This window comes from Peromyscus eremicus, chromosome 17, assembly GCF_949786415.1.
Source record: "Peromyscus eremicus chromosome 17, PerEre_H2_v1, whole genome shotgun sequence".
Lineage (NCBI taxonomy): Eukaryota > Metazoa > Chordata > Mammalia > Rodentia > Cricetidae > Peromyscus > Peromyscus eremicus.
Window position 1 is genome coordinate 18,066,735 of NC_081433.1, and position 18,894 is coordinate 18,085,628.

At 42.3% G+C, this 18,894-nt stretch overlaps 1 protein-coding gene, 1 non-coding gene and 1 pseudogene across 4 annotated transcripts in view; 2 read left to right on the top strand and 1 right to left on the bottom strand.

Annotated features, from left to right (window-relative positions):
- The window catches only part of Ddhd2 (DDHD domain containing 2), a 30,544-nt gene extending 15,366 nt beyond the window's left edge, over positions 1 to 15,178 (bottom strand). Inside the window, exons 1-9 of one of the 3 annotated variants that reach the window (XM_059244250.1) lie at positions 15,084 to 15,173; positions 13,588 to 13,813; positions 12,746 to 12,936; positions 11,239 to 11,328; positions 9,944 to 10,064; positions 8,174 to 8,263; positions 6,862 to 6,997; positions 2,026 to 2,234; positions 1,713 to 1,780 (exon numbers count right to left, since the gene is read on the bottom strand). In XM_059244250.1, the coding sequence (XP_059100233.1) occupies positions 1,713 to 1,780; positions 2,026 to 2,234; positions 6,862 to 6,997; positions 8,174 to 8,263; positions 9,944 to 10,064; positions 11,239 to 11,328; positions 12,746 to 12,936; positions 13,588 to 13,807 (1,125 nt within the window). In that variant the 5' untranslated portion in view covers positions 13,808 to 13,813; positions 15,084 to 15,173. Of the gene's footprint in view, positions 1 to 1,712; positions 1,781 to 2,025; positions 2,235 to 6,861; positions 6,998 to 8,173; positions 8,264 to 9,943; positions 10,065 to 11,238; positions 11,329 to 12,745; positions 12,937 to 13,587; positions 13,814 to 15,083 lie in introns of all 3 variants that reach the window. The other 2 variants (XM_059244249.1, XM_059244251.1) reach the window with 2 other exon arrangements.
- On the top strand, positions 6,164 to 6,263 carry LOC131894779 (U6 spliceosomal RNA; annotated as a pseudogene).
- LOC131894777 (U6 spliceosomal RNA) lies at positions 8,906 to 9,012 on the top strand. Its single transcript, XR_009375011.1, has one exon. It is a non-coding gene; the product is annotated as a U6 spliceosomal RNA (small nuclear RNA).
- Positions 15,179 to 18,894: the final 3,716 nt, after the last annotated feature.

Consider the following 18,894-nt stretch of genomic DNA (forward strand, 5'->3'; position numbering starts at 1 on the left):
CATAAGTGGATTCTAGATATAAAGCAAAGAACAATCAGACTGCAACCCACAGAACCAGGGAGGCTACATAGCAGGGGGGACCCTAGGATGACCGTGGCTTATAATAAGTTTTGGTTTCACTCAATGACTGGGCAAGCCTCAATGAAACATTTCACTATCAGGATAAGAATTTATATTGTATCAAGCTGATAATGGAAAAATAAATAAATAAAAATGAAAATAAAAATATTCTTCATCATCATTACTGAGCTCTTACTAAGGAAACACAATTTAAGAAATAAAAAAAAAAAAAAAAAAAACAGGAGGGTTGGAGATTTAACTCAGTGGTAGAGCGCTTTCCTGGCAAGCGCAAGGACCTGAGTTCGATCCTCAGCTCAAAAAAAAAAAAAAAAAAAAAAGAAAGAAAGAAAGAAAGAAATAAAGAAAACAGGCAGTGGTGGCGCATGCCTTTAATCCCAGCACTCAGGAGGCAGAGGCAGACAGATCTCTGTGAATTCAAGGCCAGCCTGGTCTACAGAGCTAGTTCCAGGATAGCCAGGGCTACACAAAGAAACTCTGTCTTGAAAAACCAAAAAAAGGAAAAGAAAACGAACTGTGAGGGTTGGAGAGAAGGCTCACTGGTTAGGAGCACTTGCTGCTCTTCCAGAGGACCTGGATTCAACGGCAGATCACAACCATCTAGAGCTCCAGTTCCAGGGGATCTCATGCCCTCTCTGGCCTTGGAGGGCACCATGCACAAGTGTGGTGTACAGATGTACTTGTAGGCCAAACACTCACACACATGACGTAGCAGTTAACACTTGCTCTCCTATAGAGGACCTGGGTTTGGTTCCTAGCACACACATGGCTGCTTACAACCATCTGCAACTTCAGTTCCATGGAGTCTGATGCCCTCTTTTGACCTTCAGGGGCAATAGGCTCATAACATGATGTAGATACATAAATGCAGGCAAAACAACTATCTAGGGGCTGGAGAGATGGCTCAGTGGTTAAGAGCACTTGTTCTTCCAGAGCACCTGAGCTCAGTTCCTAGCACCCACATGGTAGCTCACAGCCATCAGTTCCAGGGGACCTTGCACCTTCTGATGCACATACAAATATGCAGGCAAAATACTCATATATAGATTAATATAAAAAAAACAGCCATACATATAAAAAATAAATCTAAAAAACAAAAAAAAATATAAAATAGTCTAAGACAGAGCCCAAGTCCCGGAAGAATTCCTAACCAAGGGTTCACAAAACACTTAAATAAAAAGAAAAATAGAAGACAGTTTCTATCAACTATCAAATCACTACTACCAATGATAAAATGTTCATGGGACTGTGTCTGATGAAGAGAGAGGTTTCACCACCATGTTTCCCCTTGGCTTCCAAACATGACTTCTATAAATCATCCAAGTCACTCTTGACATCCTCACAGGCAATCAACAATTAACTCAGTAACTACAACTCTATCATGCACCAGTAGTGCACATTTACAAAGAGAAGAAAAACACCATACTTATTTTACAATATGGCAGTGATTTATAGAAGCAAAATACTGTCTTGCTTCTATCACAAAAGAATGACAAGATAATTACCAAGCTGTTAAAATAAATGTACATTTAACATTATGGCGTAAGACTAAACTCAGCTAAACACAAAGGTTGAAAATCTAAAAATCCTTAGTATGGAATACTACAAGAGAACCTATCTAACTTCTAAATTACCTTTTCACTGTCAATATCCCCAAAAGAATCTTTCTGATTTGTTAGGATATCAAACAATATAAGCGAACCTATAAGTAAAATAGAAGAAGGGACAATTTCTAAGACATTGGCTGTCTTTTATACAAAAAAGTTATAAGCCAATTACAAATGTAGAAAATCAACAGAGAATCGTTCCAATTTACCACCACCCTTCCAACCCCTTCCAAATTCTTCATCACAGATTACTTGAAGTTCTCTTAATCTGTTACTGATTAAAGACACTGTGTTTCAAAATGTGATAGTCCTCTCTGGCTACAGGGAATTCATTTGTTACCTAAACTATGACCAGCAATGGATACACCCCCTTTGAAATCAGGGTTCCTCTGCAGAAAAAGTGTATATATTCTGTTCATTTCAGAAGCTACTGTGTCCACGATAGTCTGACAGTAGGTGGGGCTATTGTAAAAGAAGACATCCAGAATTGTATCATTAGTGAAGTGTCTGAGGCGATTAATGCTGGGCAGGGTTATCCGCTGCAGATCTCTGAGGAGGAAAAAAAAAAAAAAAAAGATTATTTTGAGCAAAAAATCTAAATGCAGTCCATTGTTACTTCTAAGTTATTATTTAGCTTATTCTTAAAGCTTAGAGTCAAAGATTCAATGTCACAAGAGATACCTAGCAAAATGGAGAAACACAGGCTGGAAAAAACGTTGTTTAGTGAAGCAAAAAGAGGCAATCAGATAGACAACCCAGTTTCCATACAGAAATCGGAAAAAAGAAAAAGAAAAGAAATACTGAGGTAAGGCAAAGATACATGCCATTGAGGCTGGCGGATCTCTGCAAGTTCAAGGCTAGCCCGGTCTATAAAGCAAATTCCAAAACAGCCAAGGCTACCCAGAAAAACTCTGTCTTGAAAAAAACAAAACACAAACAGAACAAAACGAGAGAGAGAGAAAGAGTGTGAGAGAGAGAGAGAGAGAGAGAGAGATGCCATTTCATTTCAGTGCACTGTCTGTTTGAATCTCAGTTTAGAAAAAAAAAAAATTAACAACATGCCACTTTGTAGCCCAGGCTGCCCTTGAACTTATGATTCTCCTGTTTCAGCCTCTCCAGTAATGGGATTCCAGGTGTACACCGACATCCTCAGCTTGGATTTTAGTTTTAAATATGTGTGTACATCTGTGTTTGTATAGGTAGACACTGGAAATTGGAATTGTTTTCTCTATGAGATGGCCATTTACTCCTGAAGTTGCCAAAATCATCACCAAGGATTCACCAAAGGGTACCTAGGGGGCAAGGAGGCTCAAACACTGATTGGGGGTTGCCAGGAGTTTGAAGGGAGGTGGAATAGGTGGGGGAACCCCAGCTGTCCCTCCCCCATCTAATGCCACAGAAAAGGGTCCTCTGGTCGCCCCCACCCCATCCCCCATGTGCATTTTTCTCAGGGGGAGGTGGGTTAGGGGCTGGGGAAGAGGTGTGGGCCCCAGGAAGGGAAGGGCACTGAGGGAAAGGTCTCATTTCACAACACTGATCTCCCAGGGAGCAGAAACTGGGAAAGTTGGCTGAACCAGCTTCCCTCTTGCCCTGGATGTGGAAATCAGACTGTTAACTAGAAATGATACTCTCCTTTTTTTTGAGACAGGGTTTCTCTATGTAGCCATGGTCATCCTGGAACTTGCTGTGCAGACCAGGCTGGCCTCAAACTCACACAGATTCTCCTGCCTCTGCCTCCTGAGTGTTCAGATTAAAGGTGTGTGCCACCACAGCTAGAAGAGGGTGCTGAGGTCCCTAGACCTGGAGTTACAGGAAGTTGTGAGCTACCATGTAGGTGCTTGGACCTGAACTTGAGACCTCTGCAAGAGCAGCGTGTGTCCTTAACCACCGATCCATATGTTCAGATACTTTCCCCCAGAGCTGAGGACTATGGTCTTGAACTAAATCCCCAACCCCACTAGATACTATTTTTTATCATAATACAAATTACTTATGGTTATTACAGATTTAAAATTGAGTTCCCTTTTCAAAGATCAGCTAATGTACCAGTTAACTGACTAAATTGTCATCTCTGAATAAGAAACCAAAAATAAAAAGTAACATTTTAAAAAGGAAAATTATAGGTTGGGCAGTGGTGGCGCATGCCTTTAATCCCAGTACTCGGGAGGCAGAGGCAGGTGGATCTCTGTGAGTTTGAGGCCATCCTGATCTGCAGACAGGGCTGATACACAGAGAAACCCTGACTCAAAACAAAAACAAAACAAAAAAACTATGGTGGAAAAAAAACCTCCTTAATTATATACAGATCTCAGATGAATCCAACCAGATTTTGACAGCTAAACATGAAAGTAGTTTAGAGATACATGCATTATTAATAGGAGCTTTAAGCCTTCCTTTTGTTAATTTTATTTCCTAGTTCAACAAAAACCATGTAACACTTCTATGATATACTACATATAAAAAAAGATCAATAATTTCTCTGTGTACAAGAAACTGAAGGAAAATCCTTCAAACAATTAAGTGTGATCACAGCATTCTCAGAGCAGAAATGTGTACCTTAAATTTCCAACTAGGAGACAGTTTCACAACTCCAGATGGAAAGGGAAAAATGGACGACAGACAGTGAGAGGTGGTACTGACAGACTAATCAGAGATGCTCCATCCTGGCTTGGTCTGTCTTGACCTCACCACGGATAACGGTGAAGAGGGGCTGCTCACTACCAATGCAGGGCCAACAGAAAAAAGTCACCATTATGTTCCACCATTACTTTTACCTAAAAATGTAAAAAAAAAAAAAAAGCCCCAAACAAACAAACAAAACAACAACAATACAACAACAACAAAAAAAAAAACGTGAGAGAAGGTAGGTTACAGGACAGTGGAAGGGAGTGTTGGAGTAAATACCAAGGTACACTGAATACATATGTAAAATCATCAAAGAATAGATTTTTTAAATGTGTGATGGACAAGGACACAGCTCAGGATGCTTGCCAAGCAGCATGCGCCAAGCACCACATAAACCAGGGTGGCGTGCAGCAATCCCAGCGCTGTGGAAGTTTGGGCAGTCAGGAAGTCAAGGGTTTTTGAGATAGGATCTCACGTAGACCAGACTGACCTTAAAACTGCTATGTGCTCAGGATGACTCTGAACTCTTGGTCCTCCTGCCTCCACTTCCTACATGCTAGGATTATAGGCATTTGCTACCAAACTAGGCCTCAGGAACATTTGCTTAGTAATTACATTTTTTTTTTTTTTCGAGAATTTTGTGTATAAATGTAGTATGTATGTCAGTACATTTTGAATGGTATTGATTTATTAAATAAATTATACATACTTAAAAATAACACATATCAGGGATTCCTAAATTTGTAATCGCTTTTTGTCCAAAACATGTTTAAGTGACCCCAGGTATGTAGGTATATAAAATAAGTAAATATCATACATTCAGAGACCCTAGGTATGCAGGAATATAAGTATATATCAAACATTTACTGATATAAGTAATAAAATTGTTTTAAAATAATTCTGATTAGATTAGATAGCATCTAATTTTATCATTTATTAAAGATGAAAGTAAATTTGCATGCTAATGTGATAGATGTGCTTATTTATTTACTTATCTGTTTGTTTGTTTCTTTGAGACAGTTTCTCTGTGTAGTTTTGGTGCCTGTCCTAGAACTCAATCTGCAGACCAGGCTAGTCTCGAACTCACAAAGATCCGCCTGCCTCTGCCTCTCAAGTGCTGGGATTAAAGGCGTGTGCCACCACTGCCCGGCTAATGTACTTATTTATTTTTACATGTAAAATATTAGGCTGGTGAGATGGCTTAGTAGTTAAAAGTGTTGATTACAAAACCCACAGTGGAAGAAGAAAACTGACTTCCAACATGTGTCCTCCTCTGACTACCACATGTACCCACAGCAAATGTAGCTGCATGTAAGCACATGCACACACCAGTAATTATAAATAAAGGGTTTTGTTTTTTTTTTTTTGCCGGGGGGGGGGGGGGGAGGTGGGTGGGGGTGGTGGGGTGGTGGTGTTTGTTTGTTTGTTTTTAAAAACAAGGTCTCTCTATAGGGTCCTGGATGTCCTAAAATTCACTATATACTCCATGCTGGTCTTATACTCATAGAGATCCACTAGCCTCAGCCTCCTACGTGCTAGGATTAAAGGCATGCAGTTTTTTTTGTTTGTTTGTTTTTGTTTTTGTTTTGTTTTGTTTTTTTGAGGCAGGGTTTCTCTGTGTAGCTTTGCGCCTTTCCTGGAACTCGCTTTGGAGACCAGGCTGGCCTCAAACTCACAGAGATCTGCCTGGCTCTGCCTCCCGAGTGCTGGAATTAAAGGCATGCGCCACAACCGCCTGCATAAAGGCATGTGTTAATCACATCAGGGACAAGTCTTTACTTTTAACCAGAGATAGCTAAAGATAAAGGACTGACCATCACTTAATGATACATCTCCAAGAAATTATATAGTGGTTGCTTCTGCAGCACATATACTAAAATTAGAATGATACAGAGATTAGCATGCCCCCTGTGTGAAGATGACATGCAAATTCAGGAAGCATTTAGTACTTTTTAACCACAAATTTAATCTGATATATGCCAAGCATGCCTTTATACACTGGTAAGTGGGTGGAGACATGCAGGCAGAACACCCATATACATAAAACATTAAAAACATAAGAACTCCACACTGAAGCTGTACACGGAAGTACAGCACACATGTGTACTGCCAATACTGGGACAAAGGCATGAAGAGCAAGACTTCGGAGTCAGCATGGGCTACAGTAAGACCCTGTCCCACAGAAAGGCTGTGAAAGAGAAGAAGAATACTAAGCCCAAGTGTCAAAGATGCTGCTCTCGTGGGAAGCTTATTGTTTTATTATTATTATTATTATTATTATTATTATTGGTGTTTTGAGACAGGGTCTCTCTATGCAGTCCTGACCGTCCTGCAACTCACTATGTATACTAGGCTGGCCTCGAACTCACAGAGATCCATCTACCTCCACCTGCCTCTGTCTCCTGAGTGCTGGGATTAAAGGGGTGCGCCACCACACCTGGGTAAAAACTGTAATGCATAATCAGTATAGCAGAAATGTCCTTAAGCATATTGATGATCACAGAATATTACAATCACAGCTAAAAATTTAAGGGTAGAAGGGACTACTCACATATCCACCCCAGTAGAATGCAAAGGACTGTGCCAATTGACTGGAAGAAATTCTACTCTTCCAATCTGCTGATTTTCTTGGGCTTTCTTAAAATGTGTCTGTAGCAGGTTCAAGGAAACACTTCGGAAATCATTAACTAGAAAAGAAAAATAACTTATGCATCAACAGCGAAGCAATTAATACACAGACTCGGGTTGCAACAAAACATGCAATTGCATCCTGCCTAACGACATCTGCTTAGAACACACACTGACTGGAGAGTAAGTAGTTTAGGAAAAATAAAATAATAAAAACTTGTTTTAAAATAATTCTGATTAGATAGCATCTAATTTTACCATTTATTAAAGGTGAAAGCAAATTTGCATGCTAATGTGATAGACGTGTTTATTTATTTATTTATTTATTTATTTATTTATTTATTTATTTATTTATCGAGACAGTGTTTCTCTGTGTAGCTTTGGAGTCTGTCCTGGAACTCGCTTTGTAGACCAGGCTGGCCTTGAACTCACAGAGATCCGCCTGCCTCTGCCTTCAGTGCTGGGATTAAAGATTATTTTTACTTGACTCCTACGTGTGCTTTGCCTGCACGTGTCTGTACCACATGCATTCACTGCCTACAGAGGCCAGAAGTGGGCATCAGACCCCCAGGAACTGGTGTTTAGAGAGTTTGTGAGCCACCTCATGGGTGCTAGAATCGAGGCTTGATCGTAAGGAAAAGCAGCTGGTGAGTATTCTTAACTGCTGAGCCATCTTCCCAGCCCTTAATACTTTAGATTAAAGAAAAAAAATACACTGCTCTTCAACATTCTTATCACATCAACCTTAACCCTGCAGACCATAATTCTAGTTTATTCAGAACCACTGCCAAGGAGAAGCGAACTCCCAAGTGGGGCAGACTTTGAACAGCATCCAGATTTGAAGAGATTACCTTTCAAAATTAAGTTCTATTCATGACTTAAAGCTTGAGGTTTGTCCAGAGGTTTGTCATGGTATGAATTAACGCAGTTAAGTTTCTATTATTTACTTCAAGTCCCATCTTTACTGTTCTAAGTCTGGTTATAAACAGGCTGGGTAAAACAATTCACAGAGATTATAGGCATGTTCACTCATGGATTACTAGCTAAGAGTTAAGTCTCTGGAAATCCCTAGCACTTAGGTCTCAGCTGGGAAGCTTCACTCCCTTGTACTCCATCTTTAGCTCTACAAATCTTCTTACGTAACTAAGACAACAGACCAAAAGACAATGCTTGATCCTGGCTCCCAGGAGATAATTCCTCTTAAGCAATCTATCTTACATGCTCTGCAAACCTACCACATTGAACAATGCTTCGAAAACGGAGATCGCAAGCTGGTCCAATCCCATGTACCACAAAAACTAAGTGATCTATTTGTAAAGGTTCACCTAGAAGTAAAATTGAAAAGAAAAATTAGAAATAGGTTCTAAATATAACAAAATTTAAAATAAAAAAGATAATTTTAAAGCCACAAAATAGTCACATACTTAACTTCTTACTTAGTAAAAGTACATTAATTTTACTTTTTAATTTTTTTCTTTATTTTTTGGTGACAGAGTCTCACTATGTAGCTCTGGCTGGCCGGAAACTCAGTATGTAGAACAGGCTAGCCTTGAACTCATAGCAATCCACCTATCTATGCCTCATGAATGCTGGTATTATAAATATTCTTATATAAGTCCTTGAAAATTTTCTTCAGGTTTTAAAACTATTTTGAAATAACTGTAAGCTCTAGAAAAAATACTAAAGAAACCCCCATGCACTCTTTAAAAATGCGATTTGCTTTGTTTTAATGTTTTGTTTTGACACAGGAACTTGATATGGAGTTGAGGCTAACCTTGAACTGATGCTCTTGCCCCACCCCACAAATCCTAGGATTACAGCCATGGCCACCAAATACTAAATACTGTTACAGTCTTTAACAGCCGAGGAGGAGGGTGCACGCCTGTGATTCCCGCACTTGGGGAACGTACCCTGGAGTAGGCCAGCCTGTACACACTACACTGTGAGACCACACCTCAAAAAAGCCAGTGCTCGCTTCAGTAGCACATATGCTGAAACTGGAACACCACGGAGAAGATTAGCATGGCCCCTTTGTAAAGATAACCCACAAATTCGTGAAGCATTCTCTATCTCTGAGAAATAAATGGTTCAGAGACCAAGAGGAAAAAAAAAAAAAGAAACAAAAAACAGAGCTGAGGAGGTGCATTAGTTGGGAAGAGTGCGAAAGCATGAAGAGCTGAGTTTGACTCTCCAGCACCCACATAAACATCTGTGCATGGTTGCACATGCTTCCAACCCCAGCACAGGAGAGTGGAGACAATTCTCCAGAGCTCACTGGTCAGCCAGGCTAGCCCACACAGTGAGCTCCTGGCTCAGTGAGAGCCTGTCTCAGGGAATAAGGTGGAGACTGATAGAGAACACACCTATTGGTCTCCCCATTCCTGCTTCTGGACACAAGCATTGCACACTCACATGCCTGCACTGAATGCGCGCACACACACACTCACAAAATCACCCAGATGTAGCTCAATTGGCAGAATGCTTGCCTGGCACACACAAAACCCTAGGTTTTTCGTCTGGTTGTTTTGAGACAAAGTCTCACTATGTAGCATAGGCTGTCCTGGAGCTCACTATGCATACCAGGCAGGTCTCAAACTCACAGAGATCCACTAGCCTCTGTTGGAGCTGGGATTGAAGATGTGCACTACTATGTCCAGAGAAGCCCTAGGTTTGATCCCCAGCATCACATAAAATAGGCGTAGTTGAGGCACACCTGTACTCTTAGCACAAGAGCTATGGATGCAGGAGCATCAAAACTTTAAAGTTATCCTTATAAGAAGAGTTTGAGACCAGCCTAACCTACATGAGACTCTTTGTCAAAAACAACAACAAAAAACCCCAAACAACTTAGATGAAGTGATGTTGATCTTAATTTAGAATAAGCCTATATAATTAAAGATCATTTTTAAATCTTAAAGTAATATAAATCAAAAGAATAAAGGGCCACAATTTAAAGAATAAACCAACATATCAGAACATAAGAGAAAATAAATGATTAACATTACCACAGTGAATATCAACAGGGATGTTTTCAACTCCTCTTTTTACTGATCTTGGTCGCCCTTGCTCTGTGGAGGTTGAACCCCATTCATCAGACCCTGCAATTGGCTGGTAATGCACCATGAGCTTAAATAGAAAAGATCAGAGCAATATATTCTACATTAACTTGTGATTTAATACATTTTGAATGATAGAAACACATCTTTCATATAACCAAACCTCAACTGGAGCTCTGAGATGCAACTCCTACAACCTAAAATGAGAACTCTGAAATATATTATTAGACTAACAGATATTTCTTTTTTTTTTTTTAATTATTTATTTATTATGTATACAGAAGAGGGTGCCAGATCTCATTACAGATGGCCGGCCATGTGGGCTCTGGGAACCGAACCCAGGACCTCTGGAAGAGCAATGGGCGCTCCTAACCTCTGAGCCATCTCTCCAGCCCGACTAACAGATATTTCAATAACACATAGGCCAGGTGTAGTGGTGTATGCTTTTAATTCCAGCACTAGAGAGGCAGAGGCAAGAATTTCTATGAGTTTGAGTCTGCTTGGTCTACATAGCTAGTATGATCTACACAGTGAGTTCAAGGCCAACCAAGGCTCCACAGTGAGACATTGTCTTAAAAAAAAAAAAAATCCTATACATGAAAGACATGCTTACATAATGTATAGATGATTTTCTTAATCTGTAGTGGCACAATTTTCCCTAAGAAAATTCTTATTTCGGGTTGGAGAAATGGCTCAGTGCATAAAGCACTCACTGCTATCACCGAGTAGGACCTGAGTGAAAATCCCCAGAACCCATGTAATGGTGGACACAACAACACATGCATCTTAATCCCAGTGCTCTTATGCTAAGATGGAAGGCAGAGCACAGGATTCTGGGAGGTAGAGACAAGGGAAGCCTTAAAAGTTTGTGGACTAACTAACAATGAAGAACTCTGTCTCCAGATAGAACAGGACTGACATTCAAATCTGTCCTCTGACTTCAAAAGCACATTGTTGTATGTGCACACCCACATTCACACATACATTGTAAACAAATCACACACACATACATATATATTATATATACACATACATCATACACATATAGAAGAAAATCCTTACATAAAAGCTAAATGGAGTGAATAATGACTATAAGCATTAATAACTTTGTAATAGTGAATTTAATATAAACTATGCCAAAGGTTATCCTATGTAGCGTACATAGAACAAAAGATCAATGGTTTTCCTTAGTAATACATTAACCTTTGATCTAAATCTCAGTGACATGCTTTACTTCACTTTACCTTTGGGTTGTGTAATACAATAATTTCTCTGTTTGGAGATTCTAATTTCTTTTTCCATTCATCCAGAGTTACAGCAAGCATGTACGTTTCCTTAAAATAAAATATATTTTATATTAGACTTTCCAAGAGCTTTTTGTTAAACTTGAATTTATTAATGAATTCCAGGAAGAAAATCATTCTCCAACTTAACAAATGCATTTTAAAATTCTTGGTAGTGTAGTGCTGGAGAATGAATCCTGGGCCTTGCATATATTAGACAAGCACTCTACCACTGAATTAGATTCCCAGATCATTAACATTCTTTTACAATGACCAGCAGCCAAGTGTGGTGGACTATACCTGTAATCCCAGCAGGTGGAAGGCTAATACAGGAGGATTACTATGAATTTGAGGCCCACCTGGGCCACACAGTGAGTTTCAGGACAGCCAGAAATACACAGCAAAACCTTGTCTCAAAAAGATGAAGTTTAACTGATAGAGTGCTCCCCTAGCATGCAGAAAGTCCGATATTCTATCCCCAGCAAAGCATAAAACCAAGTACAGTGATGAATTCCCAGAATTCAAGGGGGTAGAGGCAGGAATATCAGAAGCTGAAGCCATCTTCAGCTACTTGTCAAGTTTGAGGCCAGTCTAGGGTATGTGAGACTCTGTCTCAAGAAACAAAACAAAACAAACACCCGTCTCAAACAAAAAACAATAGAGATTTTAAAAATACTACTTTGAATTCTATCACTATTCATACACACATGTACATCAATAACACTCTATTTCAATTTCGAGAAAGCCAATATTATTTCTCAGAGCAAGAACATTACAAATTGGAGCTAAAGAGATGGCTCAGTGGTTTAGAGCACTTGCTACTCTTGTAGAGGACCTGGGTTCAATTCCCAGCACCCACATGGCAGCTCACAACCATCTATAACTCCAGTTCCCGAGGATTCAACTGCTTCTTCTGGCCTCCTTGAGCACTGCACACATATGGTACACTTACACACAGGCAAAACACTCACTCATTAAAATAAAAAATTTAAAAAAAGGCTAGGTGTCATGGCACATACCTTTCGTCCTGGCACTGGGAGGCAAAGGAAGACAGATCTCTGAGTCTGAGGCCAGCCTGGGCTACAGAGCAAGCTCTAGAACAGTCAGGACTACACAGAGAATCATGTCTCAAAAAATAAAAAAAAAAAATGAAGTCAAAAGATTGGTTTCTGGTCACATTTTAAATGTTAACAATAATTACCATTAGGGAAACATTTACATTTCATTTAAAAGGCATAATACAGTTTCTATAAAATTTTAAATATAAATTTTAAATCTAAAATTAAAACTCTGACTTGAAACTAACTTGCAAAGAGAAATTACATAAAGTGTGATATAAAGGCAGGTAAGCTTTTCCTGGAAGTTACACAAAATATGTTACAAGAATTAAAACAACACAAAACAAAAAATAAACGACTGAAGGGGAAAAAATGAAGAAAATGGTAGGTAAACAGAAGTAGAGGGATACCTCCAAAACTTGGCTGAAACTCTCTGAGTAGGGAACGTATTTATTGTCTTTGTCTCCCTTGTAAAACCACGTGCACCGTCTCACTTCTGAAGGCGGTTCGTCCCAATACACGGCATACCGCATCCTCTCCCCTAGGTGAACATCGTATCTGCCCCCATCGGTGGGAACAACTCTCTCATTACAATCCTTTCCTATTAAGAATTGCAAAAGAGAAATGAAGTACAGTATGTCACAGTAACTCTCCCAAAGTACAACTCCAAGTTACACTCCAAATAATCACGTGAAACGTAGACAGTTTCTACCTGGTTACATATTAAAGTAAATGGAATTTAGTTGATATCTTTCTCATGAACTACTTTTCGTACGTCAAAACCAATCATATTTTAAAGAAAAAAAATACTACCTGAACAGTTTTTCTTTCTCTAAGACAATTAATGTCTCTTACACATACACACACACACTCTCTCTCACACTCATACAGATACATACATACACATGAAGATTTTTCTTAAGTTTTTGTTTGAAGGATCAAAAGGTAAATTAATGACAATCATGATGATAAATTATAAATAACACTATTTTTGTTTCATGAGAAAAAAAAAATGACGTTAGTTCATTCTGCAATGTGACACCTTACTCTATACACATACTTTCTAAGTACAAACTAAAACACAAGCTAGAATACAGAAAATATTAGATTACTCAGAAATTTAGTACAGTTTTAAAAAGGATGAAAATGGAAAGCTTCTAAAATTTAACTGTAATATCGATCACAGTAAGGGTGATTACTTTTTAGTTTGAGAGTTTAGAATCTTTGTGACAAGTCACCATTTCCTTCTCACCAGAGCCATGTGCCTCTTCCAGCTGTTGTGAATCGTCTGAGTTGAAAGGAATCCACATCTCCTTAGAATCTATTATCTTACAATAAAACCAATGGGAAGAAACCGGTTCGTAGGAGCTGCCGACATCCATGTCTATCAGCTCAAAAGAACTACAGGAGTTTGGTGATGGAGATGGATCTGACTGAGACAGCTGCTCCTGGTGAGATTCCACTGATGACATTTCGCTCTAGAACACAAAATAAAACTATCAGAATTATTTTGCCTCTATGAACACTGTAAATGTTCACGTGGCCCCCTCCCCCCGACACACACACACACACACACACACACACACACACACACAATGATCGTTTTTTGGAAGCCATTCTTGAAAACAAACAGCAAATTTTAAAAGTTACATAATTTAAAACAAAAATATAAAATTATTCGGGGGGAGGAAAACAATGTTCAGCTCCACCATTCTGCACTGAGCGGGATCCCAAGTCTCCTCAGAAAACTAAAATGTGTTATCAGACAAAAAGGTCTTTAACAAACCCAGAAATTTCAAGAAACACGTGGTCAAAACTGATTGCAACAAGATATATCACAATTATCAACCTAAACGTAGCAAAGGCTGAATAGTAATGCCTCCAAGTGTGGCATACAGTGTGACATAGTCGGAACAGGTAGGTTAAGACTACCCCCACCCCCCGCCCCAGGTCCAGGGCTGGAGAGATGGCTCAGCAGTTAAGAGCACTGACTGCTTTTCCAGAGGACCGGGGTTCAATTCCCAGCACCCCCCACTTGACACCGCTCACAACAGTCATGTATTCTGTCGGTTCCAGGGGATCCGGCCCCCTCACACAGACATACATGCAGGCAATGCACATAAAATAGAAATAAACAGTTATACATAAACATTACTGTCTCACATTTATACAACTATTAGACTCTTAAAAATACGGAAAACACAACTAGTCACTTAAGAACCATTTTGGCTGATCCTCCAAGCTGTGCCTCAAGAGGGGCTGCGGTACATTTACCGCCCCCCCCCCCCCCAGGAGAACTTCGCCCGCGGCCACAGTTGCGCACCAAGCAGCCCCGGGGAGCCTCGGGCGCCCAAGTGGCGGGTGCAAAGTTAACAGGTGACCTCCACGGCCCCCTCCACCAAGACTGACATAGACGAGTTTCCAGCGAGCCGACGCTCCAGCGCCGCAGACACAGCAGCAGAACCCAAAGCTCTGCGTGGGAGGATGGATGAGCAGCATCCCTGCAGCCGGGCACGGTCGGCCGGGCCGCCAAGCTGAGCTGGGGAACAAACGCTCCCGGGGCCTCCCCGTTATCCGCCCGAGGGAGCCCTCGGCCTGCCCTCCGCTACTGCCCCCAGCTCCGGGCCTCGCGCCCGGGGAAAGGAGCAGCCGAGCCCTGGCCCACGCATGCCGGGGGAGGGGGGTCCAGTGGACACCGGAACCCAGCCACCCACCCATCCCCGGCCCCGGGGGGCCCCCCGCGCGCACCGGGACTCGCCTGGCAGCGCCGCCGCCGCCGCCACCGCTCGCGCTCTGGGCCCTCGCGGGGAGAGCTGGAGCGGGCGGGGAGGGGCGGGCGAGACGGCGGGGCGGAGCCTGCGGCCGCGCCCCAATCCCCGGCACGGCGGGCTCCACCGCGTTCCCGCGACGACGCCGGCGGCGGTGAGCGGCGCGCCTGGACCGAGGCCGCTCCGCCGGGTTAGGACCCGAGGCGCAGGAGGACCCGCCGCCCAAGTGTCGCGAGAGGTGCGGGGACTCGCGCGAGACGTAGCTCCTCCTGCTGCTGCTGCTGCTGCTGCGGCTGCGGCTGCGGCTGCGGGCGGGCGTCGGGCGCCCGGGCACGCGCCGGGCACGCGCTGGCGGAGTGGGCGGGGCGGGCTCGGAGCCCGAGGCTTTTGAGGGAGGACCCACCCGAGCCCCTTGGCGCTTCCCGTAAGGGGGATCGGGGCATCGTGAGCCCTGGTGGGTCCTGATTGACACCTAGGGGGCCCGACTGGGTGGGTGGAGGAGGATACAGGGATGAAGGATGGGTTGGAAGGAGGCTGGAGAGCAGCAGGGCGCCGGTGTTGCCCTGCAGCCGTGTCCTGGGGGCCTTGGCTCCTCCCTCTCTCTCTCTCTCTCTCTCTCTCTCGCTTTTTTTTTTTTTTTTTTTTTTTTTTTAATCTGGATTGAGAGGTTGCCCAAAAAGGTATCCGTGAAAGCCCAAGAGGTGATTCTGACGGGATGTGATTGCAGCCAAGGAGGTGTTTGGGTCCTAGATGATGTCACCTGGCGGAGGCGGCGGCTCGTGCCCGTGTTCCCAGCACTCTGGAGATAGAGCTGTGGCTGGCTGGTTGATGAAGTGCCTGGCTGGCGGGGGCCACAGGAAGGAAAAACAAGATGCTCTCGTGTTTTCTGACTTGATCATCAGGCGAGGGTTGGAAGCATTTTCAGAAACCGAGAAGGAACTGAAAGTGTGGACTTTTTTTTTTTTAAATCTCATATTAATTGTCCGCAAATCAACAGCCACACACAAATATCCACACGTTTACTTTTTTATTGGTTTTTCTTATTTGTTTGGTTAGTTGGTTGGTTTTTGGTTTTCCGAGACAAGGTTTCTCTGTGTAGCCCTGGCTGTCCTGGAACTCGCTCTGTAGACCAGGCTGGGCTTGTACTCTGAGATCTGCCTGCCTCTGCCTCCTGAGTGCTGGGATTGAAGGTGGGCACCACCACCGGGCTCCACTTGTTTACTTAACACGCCTTTTTCTGTGTGTTTTGCTTTGCTTTGTTTGAGATGGTCTTGCTACATGTAGCCCCATAGTGTTCTCCAACCTTTAAAAATCATTATATTCATATTTGTGTGTGTGTGTGTGTGTGTGTGAGAGAGAGAGAGAGAGAGAGAGAGAGAGAGAGAGAGAGAGAGAGATAGAGAGATTAACGTTAACAGTGGCATTTAATCTTTTTTAGGTTATTTTACTTTGTGTGTATGAGTGTTTTGTCTACATGTATGTGTGTACATCATGTGTGTGCCTCATGCCTGTGGAGGCCAGGAGAGGCATCAGATCCCCTGAAGTTACAGGTGATTGTAAACTTTGGTGCTGGTAGCCAACCCCTGGTGCTCTCTCTGCAAGAGCAACAGTTGCTCTTAACTGCCGAGCTAGGCCTCCAGGCCCTGGACCTTACTTTTTATTTTGCGGTGTCAGAACTCAGTTTCGGAGCCTTGGGTATCCTAGGCAAGAGCTCTGCTTCAAAGCTCTGCACCCAGCCCCACAACTAATGCTTATCAATAGCAAGTTGCGATTTGGAATCTGAAAACATATTAGTGAATTTCTCATATCCTGATACCATTAAAATCCATCCAGCATGTCTTGGATTTATTTGTGAGTTTGCTTTGTTATTGCTTGAGTTTTAAAATAGTTTATTGTTTTCTTTTGAAAGAGGATCTTAGGTACCCCAGACTGGCCTCAAGCTCACTATGTAGCCAAAGATGACCATAACCTTAAATGTGATTCTCGTGGTTCCATGAAAATAGTTTTGTTTTTGTTACTCTTGGAAGCCTCTCCCAAATCTCAAAGGTCCAGGGGTGTCCCCCTTTGTGAACTCCAGTCAGTCCATGTGCCCACTCTGAACTTGGAACACGAAAGTAGTTAGTACAATGTCCACCTTGAAGTTCATAGTCCTATCAGAAGAGAAAACAGGTAAGCAGATGGCTTTATCTTAGTGAATGCCATAAAAGATGCAGGCATGACATACATTGGTAATAATCGAATATCCAGGTATATAGCCAGAAATCCTTCCAGGGGGTCTTTGGCAGTATCCAAGAATCTGATGTGTGTGTGTATTTAGAATCAGCATTTTAAATAAGTGCTCCATATGATTTAGATGCAAGTAGTTTGGATCTGTACTCTGAGAAACATACACTGCCTCAGAATAAATTTTAGGTTCCCCCAGAGGCCAAGAAGGTAGCTAGTTTCAGGCAAATATTTGTAATAGCTCTCATAAATAAAAGCTCACTTAATTTTTCTGGCTACTACTTAGTTGTTTATGAACCTTTTTGTTAAATATTTCTTTAGTTGTGTGTAAATCTTTTTGTTAAATATTTATCTATATGTTTGTGTGTATATCTGGGTGTGCTCAAAGGTCAGAGAGTTGGAGTTACAAGTCACTGTGGTTGTGAACTGCCTGGTGTGGATTATGGGAGTTGGACTCTACCCAGTCCTTTTTGTGAACAAGTAAGTGCTCGATGATAGGAATTCCAACTACGCCCCCACGGTCGTGCATGCCGGGGGGACACTTAGTCATTTCTGGGCCATGCTCCCTACGTAACCCATGCCCCATGGCTGCATGGTCACATAATCGTGATGTGACCACGTGATCTATGCGCATGCGTGGAGTACTCAAGTGGGCCTGTGTGTGCAGGGGCAAGCTGGCCCTTAAAAGGCAGGCCTCATTTTCCCCCACCCTTTCTTCTCACACGTGTCCTTCCACAGGCCTGATCAAATCTATCCCTTTCTCCTTGTCTTAATAAAACTCGTTAGTGGATTCTGTCGTGTTTTGTGATTTTTCCCCCGCAGGGTAAGAGTGCCGCTAAAATCCATCACTCTTAGCCACTAAGTAAGTGTGTGTGTGTGTGTGTGTGTGTGTGTGTGTGTGTGTGTGTGTAAGTAAAATGTAAACTGTGAGACGCGCTTCTATTTTTTTACCTTTCAGTATTCTAGCACAGAAATCAGGTAAATAGAGTCTTGTGGCCACAAGGTCTCGAGTGCCACTAATCCACTGTCCTGCTGCCAACACAAAAGCCACGGAGGAGACAATACAGAAACTAACGGAGGTGGGGAGTTAAGTTTGGTCTCAGGTAGTTGCTGACCCATGATCTACCACAAAACGCTAGTGTCTCGTAAGGTGCCTAAAAAGATGTGTACCCAATGTTGGAATAACTGCTAGGTATCAAATTTCATTCCCCTTTCTTTCCAGGGTAAGCCATATTTCATTCAATTCGGTATTTTAAACATTGGTTTTTTATGTGCAGATATGCATAACACAGTGCACATGTAAAGGTTAAAGGTCAACTTGTGAGAGGCAGTGCTCTCTTCCCACCGTGGTGGTTTGAATGAGATTGGCCCCACAGGCTCATATCCTTGACTACCTGGTCCCCACTCGGTAGAACTGTTTGGGAAGGATTAAGAGGCGTGGCCTTGTGGGAGGAGGTGTGTCACTGGAGGCAGGCTTTGAGGTTTCAAAGGCCAGGCCATTCCCAGTTAGCTCTCTCCTTGTACTTACAGGTCAAGATGTAAGCTCTCATACCGCTCTAGTGCCTGCC